The 25,015-nt window shown below is 49.1% G+C and overlaps 1 protein-coding gene across 1 annotated transcript; it reads left to right on the forward strand.

The window, feature by feature from the left end:
* Nucleotides 1–1,333: 1,333 nt before the first annotated feature.
* LOC112106157 (transmembrane protein 47-like) lies at nt 1,334–23,173 on the forward strand. The gene is made up of 3 exons (XM_024199264.2): nt 1,334–1,534; nt 15,553–15,593; nt 23,087–23,173. Exons 1-3 carry the CDS (start codon nt 1,339–1,341, stop codon nt 23,111–23,113), a joined length of 264 nt encoding a protein of 87 aa, XP_024055032.1. The 5' UTR covers nt 1,334–1,338; the 3' UTR covers nt 23,114–23,173.
* Nucleotides 23,174–25,015: the final 1,842 nt, after the last annotated feature.

Consider the following 25,015-nt stretch of genomic DNA (forward strand, 5'->3'; position numbering starts at 1 on the left):
AGAGCTCTGAGCAATTCATGAGAGAAAGGAGGCATCTGTATATGTTGCAGTTGCACAATGTCCATGAGGCACTTGACACCCCAGCTGTTAATCCTACAGTACGATATGGTCTGACTTGGCTATTGGCCGTGTCTGGCAAGACAATCCCTTGGATTCCCAACATGGGCAAGCTGGGTATGCTTTCTTCCTGGGTTGGTGAGGAACTCTGTGGGGGAGGGTACATGGAGGGGGGACTTCTTTTTTGTTAAACTGGTATAAACCTTGGATTTCTCCTGGAGCTTCTCTGACCCTATTAATTTCAACTAGCACAAACTCTTCAATTTCATAGCCCAGGATCCAGGAAAGATGGAGAGAAGCCATAGGCCAGGTCAGAGCTGTCTGACTCTGCTAGTGCTTGGAGTAGGGAAAGGGGAGCTGGGGTACCTCTTCTCTTCTAACCAATAGACCACACAGCAGGGAGTCTTCTGTGACCAGATTTTCAAGAGCTTAGTATCCAACACACCACTTACTTAGGTGACTAAATGGGAGCTGAGCAGTCTTGAAAATGTGGCCCTGCTCTTTGGTTCTGAGCCCCGTCCCAATACTCTAGCCTGAGCTCTGTGCTGCCCTGTCCTCAGCTGTAAGAATGGGATAATACCACAAAGGTGAGTTGTGAGTCTTACTTCAATATTAGGGAAACTCCTACCTCTCTCCTCCACCAATCTCACTGGTGGGTTGCCTGGTAGGCTGAAGAACGGGGTTATTTATTTGTATCCCCAAAGTTCCTAAGAGGGTTAGTCATGGAGTGAGACCGCCATCTGCTAGGTGCTGTAAAGAGCCAGAGGGAACAGAGAGTGGCTCAATGACAGTGCTTAATTTGTAATGAAAGAGGTGCTGGGGCTCAAGCAATTTTTTTACATTCATTCATAACTGCCGTGGCAAGCCTAAGGTGCTGGAGCTTCTGAACTGCCAGGCCCTGAGGTGTCAGGGCTCAGCCCTGCCAGGCCCAGAGGTGCTGGGGCTCAGCCTGGCAAGCCCTGCCACAAATTCAGCACTGCCCAGAGAGATTCTAATCTAAGCATAGGAGGAGACACAACACGTGTGGGTGGGGGTGGGGGTTACACGGAACGAGACAACGCGGGCGGGGGACGCGGTGGAAATAGCAGCTGCGGAGAGGAGGAGTCCCCCAGGCGAGGGGGCGGGCTGTGTGCGGGCGGCTCTAGGACCCCGAGGGCCTTGGCATGCCCTAGTAACGGCGGAGCACGGGGCTGGGCTGTGCGCTTCGGGACTGCCCAGCTCCCGGCGGGTCCCTGGTGCGGGGCCGGGGTGCAGCGCGGACCCCTGATCCCCGGGGGCAGCATGGCCACGGGCGAGGTTCGCGTCCTCCGGCCCTTCAAGCTAATCGCCCTCGTCTGCCTGCTGGTCGCCCTGGCGCTGGACGTGGTGGCCCTATTGAGCCCCGCCTGGGTCACTTCGGAGCGCGGCTCGCTGTCGCTGTGGGAGGCGTGTAAACGGGCCCCGGACGTGTGGCACTGCCTCATCACCTTGAGGACAGGTAGAGCGGGGCCGGCCGGCTGCCCCGATTCGGCGCTGGCTGGGGCGGGGGGCATGTCCGGGGGCCGCCTGCATCTCCCTGTCTGGCTGTGCGCCGGGGGAGAGCTGTCCGCGGGGTGAGCCTCGCCCCAGTGTGCAATGGTTATACTGGGGCTGAGGGCGGCGGGGCTGGCTGCTGTGGCCACCTCTAGGCGCTAAAGCACCCAGAAGGGGAGGGGGCAGGAGGTGCGTCCCCAGAGTAAACTAGCCTGGCTCTAGCTTTGAGACTGGCCCGAAGAGGTAGGGGTGGAGGGGGAGCTGGATTCAGAGATTCGCAGCAGCTGTGTAAACGGGCTTGAGTGGCACTGACAGCGTGTCTGTAAGACGCTGCGCCAGCCTCCTGTGGCACAAGCCAGAGCGAACATGAGCTTCGTTAGTCTGCTGGTGGGCTGTACGCTTAGAATCATAGAATATCAGGGTTGGAAGGGACCTCAGGAGGTCATCTAGTCCAACCCCCTGCTCAAAGCAGGACCAATTCCCAACTAAATCATCCCAGCCAGGGCTTTGTCAAGCTTTGTCAACCCTGGACTTCAGAAAAGCAGACTTTGACTCCCTCAGGGAACAGATGGGCAGGATCCCCTGGGAGAATAACATGAAGGGCAAAGGGGTCCAGGAGAGCTGGCTGTATTTTAAAGAATCCGTATTGCGGTTGCAGAAACAAACCATCCCGATGTGTAGAAAGAATAGTAAATATGGCAGGCGACCAGCTTGGCTAAACAGTGAAATCCTTGCTGATCTTAAACGCAAAAAAGAAGCTTACAAGACGTGGAAGATTGGACAAATGACCAGGGAGGAGTATAAAAATATTGCTCAGGCATGCAGGAGTGAAATCAGGAAGGCCAAATCACACTTGGAGTTGCAGCTGGCAAGAGATGTTAAGAGTAACAAGAAGGGTTCCTTCAGGGATCATGTTAGCAACAAGAAGAAAGTCAAGGAAAGTGTGGGCCCCTTACTGAATGAGGGAGGCAACCTAGTGACCGAGGATGTGGAAAAAGCTAATGTACTCAATGATTTTTTTGCCTCTGTCTTCACGAACAAGGTCAGCTCCCAGACTGCTGCACTGGGCAGCACAGTATGGGGAGAAGGTGACCAGCCCTCTGTGGAGAAAGAAGTGGTTTGGGACTATTTAGAAAAACTAGATGTGCACAAGTCCATGGGGCCGGATGCGCTGCATCCGAGGGTGCTAAAGGAGTTGGCGGATGAGATTGCAGAGCCATTAGCCATTATTTTTGAAAACTCATGGTGATCGGGGGAGGTCCCGGATGACTGGAAAAAGGCTAATGTAGTGCCCATCTTTAAAAAAGGGAAGGAGGAGGATCCGGGGAACTACAGGCCAGTCAGCCTCACCTCAGTCCCTGGAAAAATCATGGAGCAGGTCCCCAAGGAATCAATTATGAAACACTTAGAGGAGAGGAAAGTGATCAGGAACAGTCAGCATGGATTCACCAAGGGGAAGTCATGCCTGACTAACCTAATTGCCTTCTATGATGAGATAACTGGCTCTGTGGATGAGGGGAAAGCAGTAGATGTGTTATTCCTTGACTTTAGCAAAGCTTTTGATACGGTCTCCCACAGTATTCTTGCTGCCAAGTTAAAGAAGTATGGGCTGGATGAATGGACTGTAAGGTGGATAGAAAGCTGGCTAGATCGTCGGGCTCAACGGGTAGTGATCAATGGCTCCATGTCTAGTTGGCAGCCGGTTTCGAGCGGAGTGCCCCAGGGGTCGGTGGGCTTGTGGGCTACGTCATCCGGAGCTGGAACCGTGTAAACGCCCTGCTCTCAGGAGCCCTCTGGGTATCGTCACTCTGAACTGATGGCAGCACCATGAATCCTGGAGTGCACAAAGGGGGCCCAGAGATTGTCCCTGCGCCTTGGGTCATGCACAGAGGGAGAGCAGGGAATGCATGCGTCACCTGTCAGGGAGAAGAAGCATAGAAGGAGACTGTGGATGGCTGGGCAATGAAATAAAGCATCTTGAGAGTGCAGTGCCCTCTTTGATGGGACTCCCCCACCCAGCGGGGCATATGTCTTGGTGGGAGCTTCATCATGGAAAACTCCTGAAGCTGTGCTGGCCAGGGACTCCATATGCAACTGCACCTAGCGTAGGGCATCCAATGCAGGGGAGAACAGCACGTGTACTTTACAAGGAGGTTGCACTGGTAACTCCAGGCCAAATGGGGCTGCCATTGGCTCACAGGAGAAATGTTACTGACTAGTACCAGCAGAGTTTTATTGGGCTCCTGGCCCAGCCCATCCTATAACTTGGCACTGAGGCAGTGCCCCGGGAGAGAAAGTGTAACCCAGTATTTGCCATCTCAATGTTGAGTAGAATGGATGGTCCATTCAAGAGGCTGCATTGTAGTTGGGTAAAAGGCCTATGCAAACAGGGGAATCTGTTTCCTCTGAAGAAACTGGAAAACACAAAGTAACAATAGAGAAATATTTTGCAAATCTTTTGGTTACAGTGATCATTAGTCTGTCTTGTAAGTTTCATTAAATTGAAAATGTCCCTTTAAACAGATTGCAGGCCTGGTTCTCCACTGGCCTTTCACCTTTTGTTGTCACTGAGACCTGTGCAATGTGGATGTAAAACACAGAGTGGAAAATTCTGATTTGCTGGCATTTTACATCCATTTTGAACACCCAGTGGAGTGTCAAGCCCTGCATGTTTATCTGACAAAGAGTAGAATTCACTGCAGTGACACTAGCTGGGATAAAATGACAAGGGCTCTCAATCCTCATGCTTCAGGGCAGAAGCTGATCAGATGGAGTCAGGAAGAAATGACCCCTATGGTACAGCAGGTGTATGATGCCTTCTTCTGAAGAATCTGGCACTGGCATGACCAGACAGATTAAATGGACCACACTGATCTTTCATGATAGGAATTCATATGTTGGAGGTGTGAACAGATGTTCACAGCATGAGCCATCTCAACCCAAAGCAAGACAGGATAACAGAGATGAGGTGGTGGCAAACTCCATTCTCTGGTGTCTGCACACCTCTCTGTTTACAGCCATGAAAGGTCTTGGTTATCTTGAGGTCCCTAGTTGAATATTTTATGGAGCTGTTACTTCTGGGGGAGGAAATCAAAACTGGCCTTCAAATGACATGCAGGGATCATTGTCCAGCCGGTAAAAATGTCTCATCTCGGTTTCCTCTGCTCGTTACCCTGATTCTCAGGGGTCCCAGCCTCCTGCAAATGAATTAAGCATAAATGAGGTCAAGTTGTGGTTTATGGTGCAGGCAGGCAGGGAGCATAGCTGAGGTCTCAATATATGTAGTAATGTGTACTAATGTATTCTGTCTCAACTTCCTTGTCTTCCAGATCCTCTCCATCAGTACTTGGCTCTGCTGGGCCAACCAGCCTGGTTTAAAATAAGTCTCCTGAGCAAGGTTGGGGTCACAGTCAGAGCTCCAGGGGTTTGGAGCCTGGCTTTCTCTTGCTGTATCCAGAGAAGATGGGCTGCATCCCCAATGCTCCATTGCAAGTTGCCTTGGGAACTCCCTGCTATTCCTGTTGCTGCTCTCCTGCTTCAAATGGCAGGGAGTGAGTGAAAGGGGGAAGATGGCTGCTGCTGAGTGAGTGACTAGGGTGACTCACTTCAGCACAGCTTTGCAGGATGTATTGACACTATGGGCTTGGTACAGAAATCACTGCATGAAATTCCCTGGCCTGTGCAGGGCAGGAGGTCAGATTATAATGGTCCTTGCTGGCCTTAAAGTCTAAGAAGGCATCTTTACCTCTGAACAAGCACCGAATTCAGGAGAGTTCATAGTCCTGTAATCTGTCCACACAGGGGGATATCGGCTCCAATCTAGGTGCTTGTATATGAGCTCTTTTCCCCTTCTTGTGGAGATCAAGCCAGGCTATTCTGGCTATTGCCTTAACTTTCCCTTCCTTTATGATCTTGGGTGAAGACGATCAGCTGCTTAGATGTATTTACAGCTTCATAGTGAAATTCTAGTTTTGCTCTCTAACATGAACAGCTGGGCTGTATAAGGGAGGGAGAATGGCAGGGGAGGGGGAAGCTTCTGAGCTCCCCACGCTGGGGTCTGTTTTCTTGGAGAGGGGAAACAATAGGACAGGAGTTGTGGCACTGAAGCAATGAAAGGGGGAGGCAGAAGGGGAGCTCACACTGTAACCTCTTTTCTTTTGCTCTTTGTTAGCAGCAACTCAGCCAGGAAAATTGGGGAGGGGCTGAAATGGAGAAGGGGGTTGGAGGAAAGTGTGTTCATTTGTTTCTTTCAGGGAAGGAGGCTGTACTGTCAAAGGGAGGGGGGAGCAGATATGCGCCATTCATTATGCTACCTCCTCTCTTCCAAACTTACCCCTGAGATTTATACCAAGCCCTTCAGCTGACTGTCTGCCTCAATCTCCCACAAAGCAACTGGGCAGCTGCTGCTCCTCCCAGACGGGACAGCAGTGGGTGTGAACAGGTGACTTTATGGGTCTGACTCCAGACCATGTCAGAGCCTGGGAATGGAGTAACTTCTCTGGGGCTGCCCACTGGTACTTCATTCAGCTGTGTTCATTCAACTAGTGCTCGGCCATCTGGATTCTCTGGGCATCAGTAGCTGGCCCAAATTCACAGTCCTTTCTCTCCACTTATTTGCTCTTGTGGGTTGAATTCAGACTCTTAACAATACAGAAGTTTCACTGCATTAAGGCTCATTCTCTTTTCATGGACTTGCTTGACTTTCATGTCTAGAGCACTGTAGAGTTTAAGGCCAGATGAGAGCATTAGATCTAGTCTGACCTGTACAGCACAGGCCATTAAACTCCACCAGTTACCCTTTTATTGAACCTATTAACTTGTCTTTCTGGAAGATGCTTTAGCCAAACACATCAGTCTGGATTTGAAAACTCCAAGATATGGAGCATCCACCAGTTCCCTTGGGAGGTTGTTCCCAAAGTTAATTATCTTCACTGTTAAAAACTTGTGCCTTCATTTGAATTTGAATTTGTCAGGCGTCAGCTTCCAGCCATGGGTTCTTGTTCTGTCTTTCTCCGGGAGATGACAGAGCCAGTAGGACCCAGTGTCTTCTCTTTCTGAAGGTACTTAGGCTGTAATCAAGTCAATCTCAATTTTATCCTCCATAATCATAACATGAACAGAGTGAGCTCAGTCCTTCATTGTAAGCCATGTTCACTTTTGTGGCTCTCTGCATCCTCCTCCAGTTTTTCAACGTCATCTAGTAAAGCCTCCTGAATTTCAGACAGGCCCTCCTATAAAGGCTTTAGAGCTGGGGTAGGAGTTGGTACTTTCTAGAAGGTAGACTTCCCTCTGAATCTGTTCAGAACAGGTGCTCCAATGGCTGCTCAGATCCTGGGAGATCGTTTTCTGGGTGAGATTTGAAGCTGAGGTGCTGAAGCACCTTGTGGCTATTAAAGATCCCATCACACTTCTTGCAAGAGCAGGGGAATGAACCCCAGTGTTCTGGACAAATTCCAGTTTAGGTAACTGCACTGTCTGCCGAAAAACTGCAGAGGGAATTTAATTGGCTATAAAGTTCACTTCCTGTCCTAAACAAAGTAATGTCACTCAGCTTCTCCACCTGAGGTGGCTGCATTTCAGTTTGGGGTGAAGCGATCCTTTATTTTTATAGCTTGTAAAGTGCTTTGGGATCTTTCAAGCCATTAGAGAAATGCACAGTACTGGCTTTTATCTGGGAGTTATGGACAGCTGAAAACTGCAGCCGACTCTCGTAAAGGTGGAACTGTTAGGGTTGGTTGTGCCAGGGGGTACACTGGGAGTGGATTTCAGCTGGTGGCTGACTCACTGCTCCCTTAATTGACTTGGCTGCTCTAGGGATGGGACAGTTTGGTCCACTGGCCAATAAAGCTGGATCCGGTGCCAAACATTCTTTGGACCTCTCCCTCTGTGAAACACAAGCTGAGAATTCGCAGGATGTCAGATTCAAAGCAGAAGCAAGTTGTCTTAGATGGACTCTTAAACAATAGCAGAGAAGCAGTTGGCTGCCCTTCTGGCTGAACTATCAGACTGCTGCAAATGTCAGAGGTGTCTGAGATCTTGAGTGTTGCCCAACTCCTGAATGCCGGTCTGTGAATAGCCCCCCTGTGACACTGTATGGAATCTGGGAGACACTTTATGATATTGTTGATACCAGTATTATAAAATTGCAAGGAATCTGACCAGATATGCCATATAAGGTATCTGTGAAAATGTTATGATTTGCCTGGTATGATTATCTTGTTTATAAGTTTGTATCACCTTTGTATTGTGAGTTATTGATATGTATGGTATATCTGTATTTCAACACTTGTGCTGTGATTCTGGGTGACACCCCCAGACAGCTTGGGATCAACACTGCCTTGCCTGCTTTTGATGGCCCATCAAGGGACATCGGCTATACATTGAACCCATTGAAAAAAGCCAGGGACTATACCTGATGAGTCAGCAAGACATGTAGGGGCATGTCTATGGACAGAACTCTAAGGCTTTTCAATGCCATGTGCTGTGAAGCTTGTGTTTGGGACATAAGAACCTAAGAATGGCCATACTGGGTCAGACCAAAGGTCCATCTAGCCCAATATCCTGTCTTCCGACAGTGGTCAATGCCAGGTGCCCCAGAAGACAAAGGAAGTACAAGGCACATGGCAAAAGGTATGAAAGACAGCTGCCTCTTCTCCATTTTGTCTTCATTCCTGCTTCTTATATCTTGACTTTAGTAAAGCTTTTGATAGTGTCTTGCATGACCTTCTCATAAACAAACTAGGGAAATGCAACCTAGATGGAGGGATAGCTCAGTGGTTTGAGCACTGGCCTGTTAAACTCAGGGTTGTGAGCTCAATCCTTGAGGGCGCCATTTAGGGATTGGGGGCAAAAATTTGTCTGGGGATGGGTCCTGCTTTGAGCAGGGGGTTGGACTAGATGACCTCCTGAGGTCCCTTCCAACTCTGATATTCTATGTAAGGTGGTTGGAAAACTGTTCCCAGAGAGTAGTTATCAGTGGTTCACAATCATGCTGGAAGGGCATAACGAGTGAGGTCCTTCAGGGATCAGGATCTGGGTCTGGTTCTGTTCAATATCTTCATCAATGATTTAGATAATGGCAGAGAGTACACTTATAAAGTTTGCAGATGATACCAAACTGGGAGGGGTTGCAAGTACTTTGGAAGATAGGATTAAAATTCAAAATAATCTGGACAAACTGGAGAAATGGTATGTAGTGATGAAATACAATAAGGACAAATGCAAAGTACTCCATTTAGGAAGGTACAATCAGTTGCACACATACAAAATGGGAAATGATTGCCTAGGAAGAAGTACTGCGGAAAGGGATCTGGGGGTCATAGTGGACCACAAGCTAAATATGAGTCAACAGTGTAAGGCTGTTGCAAAAAAAAAGCGAACATCATTCTGGGACGTATTAGCAGGAGTGTTGTAACTAAGGGTATGTCTACACTACGAAATTAGGTTGATTTTATAGAAGTCGATTTTTTAGAAATTGATTTTATACAGTCGATTGTGTGTGTCCCCACTAAGCGCATTAAGTCGGCGGAGTGTGTCCACAGTACCGAGGCTAGTGTCGACTTTAGGAGCGTTGCACTGTGGGTAGCTATCCCACAGTTCCCGCAGTCTCTGCCGCCCATTGGAATTCTGGGTTGAGCTCCCAATGCCTGATGGGGCAAAAACATTGTCACGGGTGGTTCTGGGTACATGTCATCAGGCCTCCCTTCCTCACTCCCTCCGTGAAAGCAACGGCAAACAATTGTTTCTCGCCTTTTTTCCTGAGTTACCCGTGCAGACGACATACCACGGCAAGCATGGAGCCCGCTCAGCTCAGTCACCGTACATCTCCTGGGTGCTGCTGGCAGACGTGGTACTGCAGTGCTACACAGCAGCGTCTCCTTGCCTTGCCTTGCCTTGCCGGCGGCAGACGGTGCAATACGACTGTTAACCGTTGTTGTCGTCTCGTGGGCGCTCCTGGCCGACCTTGGTGAGGTCGGTCGGGGATGCCTAGACAAAAATGGGAATGACTCCAGGTCATTCTCTTCTTTAAGTTTCGTCTAATGGAGATTCAGTCCTGCCTGGAATATCATGCCAGCTGGAGGCTTCTGCCTCAGGCTTCTCTCCCAGCCGGCAGCACCACGCGGTCGCGCCTACCCCTTGCTCCCATGGCTCATGAAGTCTGGACAGTAATAAGGAGCAGTTCAACTATAGGCTGAACAAGTGCAGAATGGTGGTAGAATGTGCCTTTGGACGTTTAAAAGCTTGCTGGCGCTGTTTGCTGACTAGGCTGTTTGTGATTAGATTAGAAGAGCACAGCAAGGCGTGCTGCGCTGCGCTGCGCATCACAGAGGCTTTGAAAACCAGTTTCATGACTGGCCAGGCTTTGGTGTGACAGTTGTGTGATTTTTAATTCCCTTAAGCCAACCCTGTAAGCCATGTCATGAGTCTCCCCTCCCTCCGTGAGAGCAATGGCAGACAATCGTTTTGCGCCTTTTTTCCGCAGACTACATACCATGGCAAGCATGGAGCCCGCTCAGATCACCGCGGCAGTTATGAGCACTATAAACACCATGCGCATTATCCTGCAGTGTATGCAGCACCGGAAACTTCAGAAGCAGGCGAGGAGGCGACAGCAGCGTGGTGACGAGAGTGATGAGGACATGGACACAGAGTTCTCTCAAAGCACGGGCCCTGGCAATTTGGACATCATGGTGCTAATGGGGCAGGTTCATGCCATGGAACGCCGATTCTGGGCCCGGGAAACAAGCACAGACTGGCGGGACCGCATAGTGTTGCAGGTCTGGGATGATTCCCAGTGGCTGCGAAACTTTCGCATGCGTAAGGGCACTTTCATGGAACTTTGTGACTTGCTTTCCCCCGCCCTGAAGCGCAAGAATACCAAGATGAGAGCAGCCCTCACAGTTCACAAGCGAGTGGCGATAGTCCTCTGGAAGCTTGCAACGCCAGACAGCTACCGGCCAGTCAGGAATCAATTTGGAGTGGGCAAATCTACTGTGGGGGCTGCTGTGATCCAAGTAGCAACGCGATCACTGAGCTGCTGCTATCAAGGGTAGTGACTCTGGGAAATGTGCAGGTCATAGTGGATGGCTTTGCTGCAATGGGATTCCCTAACTGTGGTGGGGTGATAGACAGAACGCATATCCCTATCTTGGGACCGGACCACCAAGGTAGCCAGTACATAAACCGAAAGGGGTACTTTTCAATGGTGCTGCAAGCACTGGTGGATCACAAGGGACGTTTCACCAACATCAACATGGGATGGCCGGGAAAGGTACATGACGCTCGCATCTTTAGGAACTCTGTTCTGTGTGAACGGCTGCAGCAAGGGACTTACTTTCCAGACCAGAAAATAACCGTTGGGATGTTGAAATGCCTATAGTTATCCTTGGGGACTGTGGTGGGGTGTCTGCCCTACCCCCATGCTAGAGGGGGCTGCAGCAGGCCAGTGCGCCTGTGCAGCCCGGCAGCCAATAAGAGATGGGCTTATTGGGAGCCAATCAAGGCCCGGATTGGAGACAGCCAATCAGGGCCAGGCTCAGCCCTATAAAAAGGCTGCTCTGAGAGAGGAGAGTCAGTCTGTCTCAGACCTTCAGGGAGGATGGTCTGTCTCCTGAGCAGGAGACTAGCACCCAAGACAGCGCAGTGCTGGGCAGGCTCAGGGAAGCAGAGAGGACCTTTAGTCTGATACCTGCCAGACTGCCGGCCCTGAGTAGAAGGGCCTAGGGGGTGCAATGGGGTCAGAGGGGAAGTGACCCAGGGAAGGCTGAAGGCAAGGGGAGAGAAGGAGGGCCAAGAGGCTGCCGTTAGAGGGTCCCTGGGTCGGGACCCAGACTAGCGGGCGGGCCTGGGTACCCCCCTTTCCCCCTTGTGCTGCACCGGGCCGTGGAACAGTGGCCGAGTCAGGCTGCAACCTGCCCCCTGACGTAAGAGGGGCTAGACTTGGGGGTTGTGGCAGGCCGCTGAGGCCAGTGCAAAGACTCCTGTTAACCGCCCCCCGGAAGGGGGTGTGGATGGACTAAGGGGCACTGCTGGAGGGCAGTGGTCCAGAAGAGGATGCCGCAAGCCGGAGAGCGACGCAGGTCCACACGCCAACCGAGGGCGAGACAACAGACGGGACACCACCAGGAGGGGGCGCTCCACTGGACAGAGCTAATTCCCGAGACAACCAGTAGGAGGCGCCAGGGGGTGAGTCCCAACCCCGTCACAGGGACCCAGCCTACCCCTTAATGGCATGGCTCATGAAGCAGTACACAGGCACCCTGGACAGTAGTCAGGAGCTGTTCAACTATAGGCTGAGCAAGTGCAGAATGGTGGTAGAATGTGCATTTGGACGTTTAAAAGTGCGCTGGCACAGTTTACTGACTCGGTTAGACTTCTGCGAAACCAATATTCCCATTGTTATTACTGCTTGCTGTGTGCTCCACAATATCTATGAGAGTAAGAGGGAGACGTTTATGGCGGGATGGGAGGTTGAGGCAAATTGCCTGGCTGCTGATTACGTGCAGCCAGACACCAGGGCAGTTAGAGGAGCATAGCAGGGCGCGCTGCGCATCAGAGAAGCTTTGAAAACCAGTTTCATCACTGGCCAGGCTACGGTGTGAAAGTTCTGTTTGTTCTCCTTGATTCACTCTACTTCCCTGTAAGCCAACCGCCCTCCCCTCCCCCCTTTGATCTCCGCTTGCAGAGGCAATGAAGTCATTGTTGTTTCAGATTCATGGATTCTTTGTTAATTCGTCACACAAATGGGGGGATAACTGCCAAGGTAGTCCGGGAGTGGTGGGGGAGGAGGGAAGCACTGGGTGGGGTGGCGGAGGAGGGAAGGACAAGGCCATACTGCATTTCAAAACTTATTGAATGCCAGCTTTCTGTTGCTTGGGCAGTCCTCTGGGGTGGAGTGGTTGGGTGGCTGGAGGCCCTCCCACCGCGTTCTTGGGCGTCTGGGTGAGGAGGCTATGGAGCTTGGGGAAGAGGGCGGTTGGTTTCACAGGGGCTGCAGCGGCGGTCTGTGCTCCTGCTGCCTTTCCTGCACCTCAACAGTACACCGGAGAATATCAGTTTGATTCTCCAGTAGCCTAAGCGTTGCTTCCTGCCTCTTCTCATCACGCTGACGCCACTGATCATCTTGATCCCGCCACCTCTCCTCTTGCTCCCACCACCTGTCCTCACATTCATTTTGTGATTTCCTGCACTCTGACAGTGTCTGCCTCCAGGCATTCTGCTGGGCTCCTTCAGTGTGGGAGGACTGCATGAGCTCAGAACATTTCATCGCGAGTGCGTTTTTTTCGCCTTCTAATCTTCGCTAGCCTCTGGGACGGCGATGATATGGGGAGCATTGAAACAGTTGCAGCTGCAGGAGGAAAAAAAGGGAGAGTAGTATTTAAAAAGACACATTTTAGAGAACAATGGGTAGACTCTTTCACAGTGAACCAAGCTGTTAACATTACATAGCATGTGTGCTTTCTTTACAAGGTCGCATTTTGCCTCTTATATTGAGGTCCTGCCAGTTTGGTGTGAGAGATCACACACGCAGGGCCGGCGGGCAACAGAATTCAGCTTGCAGGCAGACATGGTAAGCCAGAGTCTTTTGTCTTCTTTAACCTTCATAACATGTGGGGATGGTTTCAAACAGTTGCACCCTCATTTCCTATACCAAGCACCCATCAGGTTGGCCATTTAAAATGGGTTGGCCATTTAAAAGGAAGGGCTGCGGTTTTTGGGTTAACGTGCAGCACAAACCCAACTAACCCCCCCACACACACTCAATTCTCTGGGATGATTGCTTCACTCCTCCCTGCACCGCGTGGCTAACAGCGGGGATGATTTCTGTTCAGCCACAGGCAAACAGCCCAGCAGGAACGGCCACCTCTGAATGTCCCCTTAATAAAATTCCCCTATTTCAACCAGGTGACCCTGGGAGTACATCCAGGAGAGCTTCACTGAGATGTCCCCTGAGGATTTCCGCTCCATCCCCATACACGTTAACGGACTTTTCCAGTAGCTGTACTGGCCGCCAATGCATCCCAAGTCTTCAGGGCAAATTAATCATTAAACATGCTTGCTTTTAAACCATGTATTATATTTACAAAGGTACACTAACCAGAGGTCCCTTCTCCACCTTCAAGGCCGGGAGCCCACCTTGGGTGGGTTGGGAGGGTTCCCTATCCAGGGTGAAAAACAATTCCTGGCTGTCGGGGAAAACGGTTTCTTCAACCTCCTCCTCATCTTCCTCATCCCCAAAATCCACATCCCTGTTGCATGAGAATCCATTGACGGAGTCCACACTCAGGGGTGGGGTAGTTGTAGAATGGCATGCAGCTCATCATAGAAGCAGCATGTCTGGGGCTCTGACCCGGAACGGCCGTTTGCCTCTTTGGTTTTTTGGTAGGCTTGCCTGAACTCCTTAACTTCACATGGCACTGCTGCGGGTCCCTGTTATAGCCTCTGTCCTTCATGCCCTTGGAAATTTTTTCAAATATTCTGGCATGTCGTCTTTTGGAACGGAGTTCGGATAGCACGGTTTTGTCTCCCCATACAGCGATCAGTCCAGTACCTCCCGTTCAGTCCATGCTGGAGCTCTTTTGCAATTCTGGGACTCCATGGTCACCTATGCTGATGAGCTCTGCATGGTCACCTGTGCTGATCAGCTCGCTACGCTGGCCAAACAGGAAATGAAATTCAAAAGTTCGCTGGCCTTTTCCTGTCTACCTGGCAAGTGCATCTGAGTTGAGAGTGCTGTCCAGAGCTGTCACAATGGAGCACTCTGGGATAGCTCCCGGAAGCCAATACCGTCGAATTGCGTTCACACTACCCCAAATTCGACCCAGCAGGGTCGATTTCAGTGCTAATTCCCTCGTCGGGGAGGAGTACAGAAATCAATTTTAAGAGCCCTTTAAGTCAACAAAAATGGCTTCATCGTGTGGATGGGTGCAGGGTTAAATCGATCTAACGCTGCTAAATTCAACCTAAACTCGTAGTGTAGACCAGGGCTAAGACATGAGAAAAGTATCAGGGGGTAGCCGTGTTAGTCTGTATCCACAAAAACAACAAAGAGTCTGGTGGCACCTTAAAGACTAACAGATTTATTTGGGCATAAGCTTTCGTGGGTAAAAAACCTCACGAAGAAGTGAGGTTTTTTACCCACAAAAGCTTATGCCCAAATAAATCTGTTAGTCTTTAAGGTGCCACCGGACTCCTTGTTGTTTTTAAGACATGAGAAGTAATTCTTCCGCTCTACTCCGCGCTGATTAGGCCTCAACTGGAGTATTGTGTCCAGTTCTGGGCGCCACATTTCAGAAAAGATGTGGACAAATTGGAGAAAGTCCAGGGAAGAGTAACAAAAATGATTAAAGGTCTAGAAAACATGACCTATGAGGGAAGATTGAAAAAATTGGGTTGGTTTAGTCTGGAGAAGAGAAGATTGAGAGGGGACATGATAACAGTTTTCAAGTACGTAAAAGGTTGTTACAAGGAGGAGGGAGAAAAATTGTTCTTAACCTCTGAGGATAGGACAAGAAGCAATGGGCTTAAATTGCAGCAAGGGAGGTTTAGGTTGGACATTAGAAAAAGCTTCCTAACTGTCAGGGTGGTTAAGCACTGGAATAAATTGCCTAGGGAGGTTGTGGAATCTCCATCATTGGAGATTTTTAAGAGCAGGTTAGACAAACACCTGTCAGGGATGATCTAGATAATACTTAGTCCTGCCATGAGTGCAGGGGACTGAACTAGATGACCTCTTGAGGTTCCTTCCAGTTCTATGATTCTATGATTCGTACCTTTGGAGTAACTTTTCTATAAATGAAGCTCTGAAAAAAGGACTGAATGACCCATCCAAGCTGTGGATGTGTTCCAGAGGGACTTTCAAGCCAGCAAACTCACCAATACGGCTAAGAACCTGATATATGGATTTTGAAGTCTCTGTATGTTTTTAATTGCTTTACCATTTAATAACTCTCTTCTTGTTCTTTCTTTATAATAAACCTTTAGTTTTAGACACTAAAGGACTGGCTTGCAGCGTGGTATTTTGGGTAAGATCCAACCTAATATTGACCTGGCAATGTGCCTGGCCCTTGGGGAACATGTCTTATAGTGAGCAGAGTTTTTAAACAACTTCTCACTGTATTGGACCTAGGTGCTGACTGGGAGCCAGAGAACTGGAATGCAATAAGGGGGCTGTGTGATTTCTTTTTTTAGCTGCTTGATAACCAGTGTGGGGGATCAGGAGCAGTTTGTGACTGGGGGGTGAGTCTAACTTCAGTGTTAACCACCAGTTTTGGGAGAATCTGCTCTCCTTTTTGCATCCTGCCTTGACCTTGGCATTTTCAGTGAGGGCTACCCCAGGCACACCAGGTCACACCCCCGCCCCAAGTTTTATTGATGGAACTACAAACCCCAGCATGCAGATTCCACTCCTTCATTGCTGAGCTGTTTCCCTCCAGTTTCACTCCTGCGGTGACCCCCATAGTTCTCCTCTACTACACTCCCAGATGTGCTCAGACTGAAACCCTCTCCCCTCACACAGCTCTCACTCCAGCTAAAACCCACTCCTACCCCTGCCTCCAGCAGGTCTTACACTCGGGGAATGAGTCTCTTCTATACAATATTGCAGGGGTGGCCAAACTTACAAACCATCTTCAGATGTTTGTGTAGCCGTCTTCCAAGGCACTCCTCTCTTCCATCCCTGACAGGACTGACTGTTTTTCTTGCGCATGACACTTATTGTACAGCTGCCCATCCCATCTCACATCTGGGCCTCATTAAATGGAGCCAAAATTGCTGCATCCATCCTGGATCTCCTATTCCACCAGTCTCTTTGGGCTCCCTGATATTCATGGCAGAACTGGCTCAATAGGCCCCTCTGGAAACCCAGAACTGGTTTCCCTGGTGATATTCCATAGGACCTCTGGTTTCCCTCTTTCCAGATGGTCTGTGCAGCTCAGACTTTGCAGAGTCCCCTTTGGCCTGCTGGCCTCCCTCCATCTCGGTCTGTGGTGAATCCCTCAGATTTATTTTTCTTGCTGCTCTCCTTCCAGACCAGTGAACCTGTCCTGACATGGGGTGACTTAACTGCCATCCCACAAGGAGGCCTAGGGGTGTCAGATTCTTTGAGAGGCTACCCCGTTGAGCTATTCCCTTACCTGAGACACAGTAGGTCCTATGCAGCAGGGGAGTTCGTCCCACCCTGCCAACTAAGTTGCAGCTGTGCCTATTCCCTACTTGTCTCTGGCATGAGACACAGGTCTCGTGCTTCGACCTCTATAAATATGTCTTCACTGCAGACTTAACTCAAGTGATAGGCACCTGGGTCTGAATATCCAGCTTAGCCTAGCTCAGGTATGAGCAGCCAACCTGTAAAGCCATGCCAGAATTAGTGTCCTCACTGGTGCCCTCCTCAGGTGTTGCTAGGACTTCCAAGGTTGAGTCAGGGCCTCCCAGAGGGGGGGGCAAGTGGGGCAATAGGCCCCAGGCCCCGCAGGGGCCCTCACGAGAGTTTTTCGGGGCCCCTGGAGCGGGGTCCTTCACTCGCTCCGGGGGCCCCGGAAAACTCTCCTGGGGCCCGGGCCCCCGGAGCTTCTTCCGCTCCGGGTCTTCGGCAGCAGTTCGGCGGCGGGGGGTCCTTCTGCTCCGGGACCTGCCGCCGAAGTGCCGGGTCTTCGGCGGCAATTCGGCGGCGGGGGCCCCCTGCCGCCAAAGACCCCAGGCCCCCTGAATCCTCTGGGCGGCCCTGGGCCGAGTCCCAGGGTTCTGTGTGCTGCATTAAGCTGAGCTGCTCTGATTCCTGGAGTGAATTGTAGGAGAGCTTGTCTGTCCTTCTGGGCACATGGAGGAGAACCGGGAGGTCTATCAACACATGAGTGGCTCAGCCTGCATCCTCCCTGTAGAGAGGGTGGGTCACCAGCCTGAATGAAAGCCTCATTTGGGCATTAGCCCCAGATGAGCCAGCTAGCCTGGGTTGAAAGCACCACCAAACTTATGCCCAAGGTTTATGTGTGTGGAGTCGGACTGGAGAGGGGTTCAGGGCAATGCTCAAGTAAGAGCCCAGGTTAACTGCAGTGAAGACAGACCCTGAATGGCTGCCCAGCTTCTAATTGTCAAAGGAGTATGTGTTCAGTAGGTACAGCAAGGAAGGTGTTTGTTTGTAGGTCTGCTCTGTGTGGTGACTGTAGTTCACCTGCCCCACAGCTTGCTTTATAAAGGATGTTAGAATCATTACCAAGAGTTCATTTAGTCAGTTGCCAAGGGCACAGCACTAACCATGTGTCCCATAGGACATCCAGTTCACGGGACTGCAGTGTGTGCTGCCTTCCTGCAGCCAGTTTATTGCAAGGCACTTTAAAAGGATCCTCATGAAAAGCAGGTTCTTGGGGCCTGTGGCAGGACAGTAGGGTTGGCTGGGCATTAGCCTATCTGGATATCTTTGGTGGCCAGAGGTCAAAAGTGATTTGGTCATCACCATCTCCTGCCATATCACAGAATCACAGTGTTTAGCATTTCCATGCTAATGGGTGTCCCAGGTCAGCCTCGAACAGCAAGGGGTGCTGTGCTTTTGGACTGAGGTGCAGTAGCAGAGCTGGGGCAAGGGAAGGAGGGGTAAAATCAGGACAGCAATGAGTCAGAAGAGGATTGTAGAGTTGTGGGAAACAAAATGAGCTATACCTGCAAATGGAATCATGCTGGAATAACTGCATCTACATTAGGGCTTTTGCCAATATAGAAACACTATTTTGCCAATATAGAAACACTATTAAAAAATTAAAAATTAAAAAAAAAATCACACCTGACACTACTGTACTAGGAAAAGTTCTAATGTAGACCTGGCCTAACTGTTCAAGGGCTGAACTTTAAAGTGAGCTTTAGAGGCTCAATATTTTGAGCTGGAGGAGAGCCCCCATCTGCTCCCCTTCCCCTTGGAAAGTGCCAGGAGAAGAGCCACAGGCAGGAAGGGAGGGGCCATGGACTGTACCAGAGCAGGTCAATAGCAGGCATTCCCTGGGGGCAGGAGGTGGGTAAAGGGCCAGACAAGCTTTTATGGAGCTATGGCGGAGTCCTGCTTATGTAAACAATCAGCCATTGGGCTCTTTCCCTCCCCCTGCTTTTGCAGTACAGTTCCCCAAAACCAGGCTGTTTCTTCCCCAAGTAATGCGAGGAGCCCTTTCCCTCCCCCAGGCTCCTCTGTCCTTGCAGCTCCATCTGGCTTATGCTGACATGGGACTGATGGAGTTTGGGACATGGCCCTGCTAGTAATTGCTGATTAATAGGAGCTCAGGAAAGTCCTTTGTTGTGGCAATAAAAGATGAGTGAAAAGCCCAACATTTCCAGATGCTTCATTTGTTTGTTTCACACAGGCTGCAGCCTGGCTTAGAATGAACTCCCAGCACAGGATTTACTTTCCCCACACCTCTCCTTGGGCAGCTTTTGCCATCAACCTGCATCCTTTTCCTTTCAGGATTATTGTCCCTGTCTCGCTGCTGCCCTGCACCTTGTGTGAGGTACACCAGCGCCCAGTGAAAGGCGAAACCACATTCTGATTAGGCAGCATTTTACAGTCAATGTTAGTTTCACACCCACTCTGCACTGGTGTACCTAACGCAGGGGTTCTCAAACTGGGGGTCAGGTCCCCTCAGGGGGTCACGAGGTTATTACATGGGGGGTCGCAAGCTGTCAACCTCCACCCCAAACCCCGCTTTGCCTCCATCATTTACAATGGTGTTAAATATATTTAAAAGTATTTTTAATTTATAAGGGGGGTCGCACTCAAAGGCTTGCTATGTGAAAGGGGTCACCAGTTCAAAAGTTTGAGAGCCACTGACCTAACGCAAGGTGCAGAGCAGCAGTGGATTAGCCCCCCAGGGTCTCGAGATAGACATAGCTGTGTTGAAATGCCCTGTTGTGACTCAAAAGTGCCTAGCAATTCTGGGTTTGTTTCTTGGACCTGGAGAAGCAAGCTCTCTTCTATCCTTGCACACGCAACAAATTCAGGGTAAAGAGCTTAATATGGCTGGTTTAGAATCATAGGGTTAGACAGGACCACAAGGGTCATCTAGTCCAACCCCTTGCCAAAATGCAGGATTTGTTGTGTCTGAACCATCCAAGACAGATGGGTATCTATTCTTAATTAGGAATATAGCGGGCATGGTTTGCACGTCCACACTGCATGACTTGCAAACCCTGCTTGAGTCCTACGAGGGTGGAAGGTCTCTAGCAAAGTCTGACTAATGGAGTCTTCCTTTTGGCTGCCTCATACCTTGAGTTAGGCCTGTTCTGAGAGGGGTAGAATGTACCTGCCAACGTATTTTTGAAATTATTTATTTTTCGTTAATTGCTGCTCTACAAGCTTCAACCTGTCTTGTTGCAGGATCCCATTTCCTTCTGAGTAAGGTCCCTGTTTCTAGCACAGAAACAAGATTGTAAATTCACCAGCCCTTGCAGTCAGACTCAGTGATGTCATCACTGTGATGTTGCAAAGTAACACCCTGTGGTGTGGAATTGGTGCAGTAAAACATGTTTAGAACATGCAAAGCAAATAACTTCTGGGTTTTGTAAACTTCTAATGCAGACAGTCTTGACACCAGGAGAGGAGCTGGGGGATTATAGTGAGAACAGCTCCACCCAAACTTGTCTCCTGCCCAAATGGAGCGAACTGGCAAGGCAAGCTGAATGTAACTGACTAATTTAGGGCTTGCCTGACTATTAAGACATGCAAGATACTGACTGTCCCAAACCTGAAAATGAGAGGTATGCATTCAGGATATTAACAGTTGCAAAGAAACCTATTCCTGTGCTCCACCTTGTGAGAGAAATCCCTTCCAATTATCCTCTGGCTAGAAAACAAGCAGTAAGTTCTGAGGTGCGGGGCTCGTATCTGCACAAAATTCCTACCAGTGTTGGTGGGAACTGCATACATTGATCTATGGCAATATACACCCATGTCAGGGTTCCCCCCCAATCTGAACTCTGAGGGAGCGGGGTCTAGTGGTTAGAGCAGGGGGGATGGGAGTCAGGAGTTCTGGGTTCAGATGTGGGGACCTGCATGAAAGACCCCCTAAGCTTATATTCTACCAGCTTAGGTTAAAAACTTCCCCAAGGCACAAATTCCTTTCCTTGTCCTTGGACAGTATTGCTGCCACCACCAAGTGATTTGCACAAAAATTCAGGAAAGGGTCACTTGGAGTCCCTATTCCCCCAAAATATCCCCCAAGCCCCTTCACCCCCTTTTCTGGGGAGGCTTGAGAATAATATACCAACCAATTGGTTAGCAATGTGAGCACAGACCAAACCCTTTAGGACACTGAAAATCGATCAGGTTCTTAAAAGAAGAACTTTATTTATAAAGAAAAAGTAAAAGAATCACACCGGCAAAATCAGGATGGAAGGTAACTTTACAGGGTAAATAAAAAGATTTAAAACACAGAGGATTTCCCTCTGGCTCAGCTTCACAGTTACAAAACAGGAATGAAACTACCTCTTTAGCATAGGGAAAATTCACAAGCTAAAACAAAAGATAACCTAATGCATTTCCTTGCCTTACTTACAATTTCTGTAATTCTTAAATGGATTATTCCAGGTATATATTCAGGAGATGTTGTCCCTGCTTGGTTTCTCTCGCTGTCCGGAGAGGGAGCAACAAAGAGAGTCACAAACAAAACCTCCCTCTCCCCCCCAGATTTGAAAGTATCTTCTTTCCTCAGTGGTCCTTCTGGTCAGGTGCCAGCTAGGTTATTTGAGCTTCTTAACCCCTTACAGGTAAAGCGATTCAGTACAGCTGCCCAGGAGGGATTTTATGCTACCCTTATCTCTATGTTTATGACAACCGACAAGAGCTGCCAGATTCCATACAGATATACAGTGACTGCATGTCGCCTGGATGTCTCAAGATCACCCCCTCTGAGATAAGAATGTGGTCCAAAGTCCTTTTCTCATCAGGGAAACAGAAGAAAAACACATTAGTCCCCAGTGCTCTGCTGTCATCTGGCCATTTGGCTTGAACGCCATCTCTGAGAAGGGAGCGAGGTCTAGTGGTTAGAGCAAGGGGGATGGGAGTCAGGAGTCCTGGGTTCTATCCTTTGCTCTGAGAAGGGAGAGGGAGGAGATGGGACATGGCTAGGGAAAGATGGGCAGCATCCCCTGATGCCAGACTTTGAGGGGGCATGGATGAATTTTACATTCTCTGTGTATATACATATTTTTTGTCTGAACAATAGACTTTGCTATTAAACTGCTAAAAAAACCCACCACCTTTAACAACAAAGAACCCAACGTAACAAAGCAAAGAAAGTCATTCTCCAGAGAGAGTTAGGGGCCCTTTTGCAGCCCCTTCCTCTGCAGCAGAGCCAGCACTGCGGTGAACAGAAGGGCCAGGGTGGGAGTCTAAATTCATGTTTCACCTAAAAGTACCAGATGTGCTCTGGTGTGTTTGAGACCTGATCTAGTAGCATTTTTAAAAAGAAGGCAAACTCCCTAGTTTCCTTGACTATCAGGCAAGACATGGTGGAACCAGAGAGATACTAATGGCTGACCTTGAGATATCAGTGTCTCTAAAATTATATTTTCTTTCTACAGTACAATTGGGAAGCTCTAACCCCAGTGGTTTGTAACTAGTTTGAAAAAGGCAAGATTTTTTTTTTTAATTATCCTCATACAGCTCCTTTATGGGGAGAAATCACATGGACTAGATTGAAGGGTTTTTAACTCTTCATCTCTTGATTACTAAAGCTACATAAAATGTGACTCAGACCAGGTGCTCAGGATGAAACCGCTAGACCCAGAGGTCAGATCTAGAGACAGGCTGGGGTCAGAGGGCCATTCATTTGAAGTAGCTGGAATTGCTGTACCTGCTTGTGTCAGCCATGAATTTGGTCCATGGTCTCTTTGAGAGGCACTACAATTCTTGTGTGACTCTTTCAGGCATCATAAGAAGAATTGCATTTAACTCTCCACTGATCATTTTGGTGCTATCATAAAATGGTGAACCCACAATGGGCTATAAAACGTAGTTTCTGCTCCTTTTGGAAATCCAAGATATGAAGCATCAAGGAGCTTCTTAAATCCTTCCTGTTCCTAGTTGTGTCCCTATTTTCTAACTTTCTCATAATTTCTTAGTCCCTCCTTGTCTGTAGCTACCTCCTACTTTTCCTCAAAGGCTTCTTCTGTTGCTTTGCTGCAGAGCATTCAATGACCTCCTTCAGTTTCACTTGGTGCCAGATTTCCAGGCTCAGAAATGGTCTTGAGCTAAGGATACTTTCTGTGACTTTTTTTCCGTCACCATCACCAAACCTCCTCCACCATGAATTGCATTTCTGAAACGTTAATGCTGTCTAATCTATAATGTGTGTGCCGTCTTGGTAGATCATAAGTACTGCGAAACCAGTGGCTGGGCATTAGGATTTTTGAAGATTATGGGAAAATCCAGACCTCAGGGTGGGATTAGTGTGGGTATGTTTTATTGTCACAGCCTGAGAGTATGAGGCTGTTTCTTCATTAACGAGGGGTTCTTCCCCAATTGTGTCCTTTCCTCTTCTAGACTGGCAAGTGGCTACTCTGGTGTTAATCCTGACGGCAGCCACTATCATCTTGCTGTCGTTCCTTGCCTCCCTGGTTTCCTTCTGCCTAGGCACTCCCAGGCAGTACTACAGAGTTGTTGCTGTTCTCCTCTTGGTTGCAGGTACCTATAAGTCACTGCTCTAGAAAGAGAATACAAATTTGGCTACTTTAAAGGATAAAGTGTCTCCTTACTTGTGTCTCCTGCAACTCTATTGAAATCCTAGGGCAGGGCAGGATTTGGCCATCAGACTGCTCCAAAAACTGGAGCCTACAGACTAAATAAAATCTGCAGAATTGTGAAATGTGACTCGAACCTGCTCCATCTTTAATATAGAGGTGCAGCCCTCTGGCTCAAGATGGGAACCCTGGATCTCTTGGGGTCTGCAGCCTTTCTGGGCTGCAACTCTGCATTAAAGATCAGTGGCATTATTCTGCCCCATTTATGCACCTTAGGTGCAGCCCTTAGTCTCCTTCTCACCAATAGGGGCCTCACCAGGGTGTGTTCACACTTTATCCAGCTGCCAACAGCTAGTCATAGCATGTCCCCATAGGATGCAAAGAACAGCTGTGGTTTAAATTCTTTACAAGGCACTCCTGTTATCTAGCAGGCTCTCCAGAAACTGCAGTATGGCTGTGATAAGCTGTAGTGTGTTAGTGTGTTGGGTTTCACTGAAGAATACTGTGGTACCATTTTGTTAGGGATATGGCCACAAGATTCATGAATCTTTTCTACATTAGGCAAAATAAATCTGACATGGACTGAAAAGCACAATGTTACTGTTTGAGCAGTGGCAGGGGGAAGTGGCAGTTTAGTTTAGGCCCCAGTTTTCATTGTCCATGAATAAAAATGATCTCTTTTTCTAAAATGTTCCTTGGAAACTGAGATTTAAATCCTTGTAGTACTGTGAACCCGAACACAGCAGCAGGGTTGTGCTTATGCTGTAAACTGATTAGGAAAGGACTATAATGCAAAGCTGGCCTGTTCAGGTTCACCCCTGCCAGTGACTGATGTGCAAAAAGAAAACATCAGGGAGCAAATTAGAATTTTAAAATCCTTTGTATTTTAATTCACTTAAGGTAGAGGTCCATTATGAACTCCTTACTTCTTCTTAAGGCTCCCTTTTAAAGGGCTTTGAACACTACAGACACTGCCTTGACCTGCTTTAATGGCACAATATTACTATGTTTAGCCCACCTGTTCTCCTCCAAAATCTGGCTGGGAACGTGCATAAAATAGGATTTAGAATCAACTCCTCCTCGTTCTGGTGTTGCATGGCCAAAAACCCAACCAAGACTTTCCAATACCAAAAAATGCCCTGAGTTACACTCTCATCTAAGTAGAGATGGTCTTAACTCTGCATGGCACACTTCTGCTCTAGACCTTGCAAGTGCCTTAATATGGTACTAATGTTAAATTTCATCCCAAATGGAAAGTGAGGTGGGGGAAGACTGCTTGAAAAAGAATCCGGCACTGTTCGTGGCTTTACTGAGTGAGACATGGAAAAGTGCTGGTGGTGGGTTCCAGCATCAAGGCTCTGAGATAAAGAGCTTGAGGCAGAAGTGCTGTGATGCTGGGCTGCCACGAGCAGGGCATTCTTGTGAGGGAGATGACAAGTGAGCTAGAGCAAGCAGTGATAGCTGCTGAGCTTGGAGGACGCTTACGCTGCTGGCATCCTACTAAGCTGACGGCACTGTGGTGAAGAAGTTCACAGCATTGGTACTGTTGACATTGGGCCAGGCACACCAGAGGGAAAGAGGGCGATTGTACTTTGCCCAAGAGACAAGCTGGATGGGAAGGAGGTTGGGAGATCTGTGTGCAGGGCCGGCTCTGGCTTTTTTGCCGCCCAAGGCAAAAAAGCCTCCAGCCGCCCCCCCCCCACGGGGGGGGGGCGGCCGGAGCCCCGGGGGG

The sequence above is a fragment of the Terrapene carolina genome, unplaced genomic scaffold (genome assembly GCF_002925995.2).
Source record: "Terrapene carolina triunguis isolate 2854851 unplaced genomic scaffold, T_m_triunguis-2.0 Scaffold172, whole genome shotgun sequence".
Taxonomy (NCBI): Eukaryota; Metazoa; Chordata; order Testudines; family Emydidae; genus Terrapene; species Terrapene triunguis.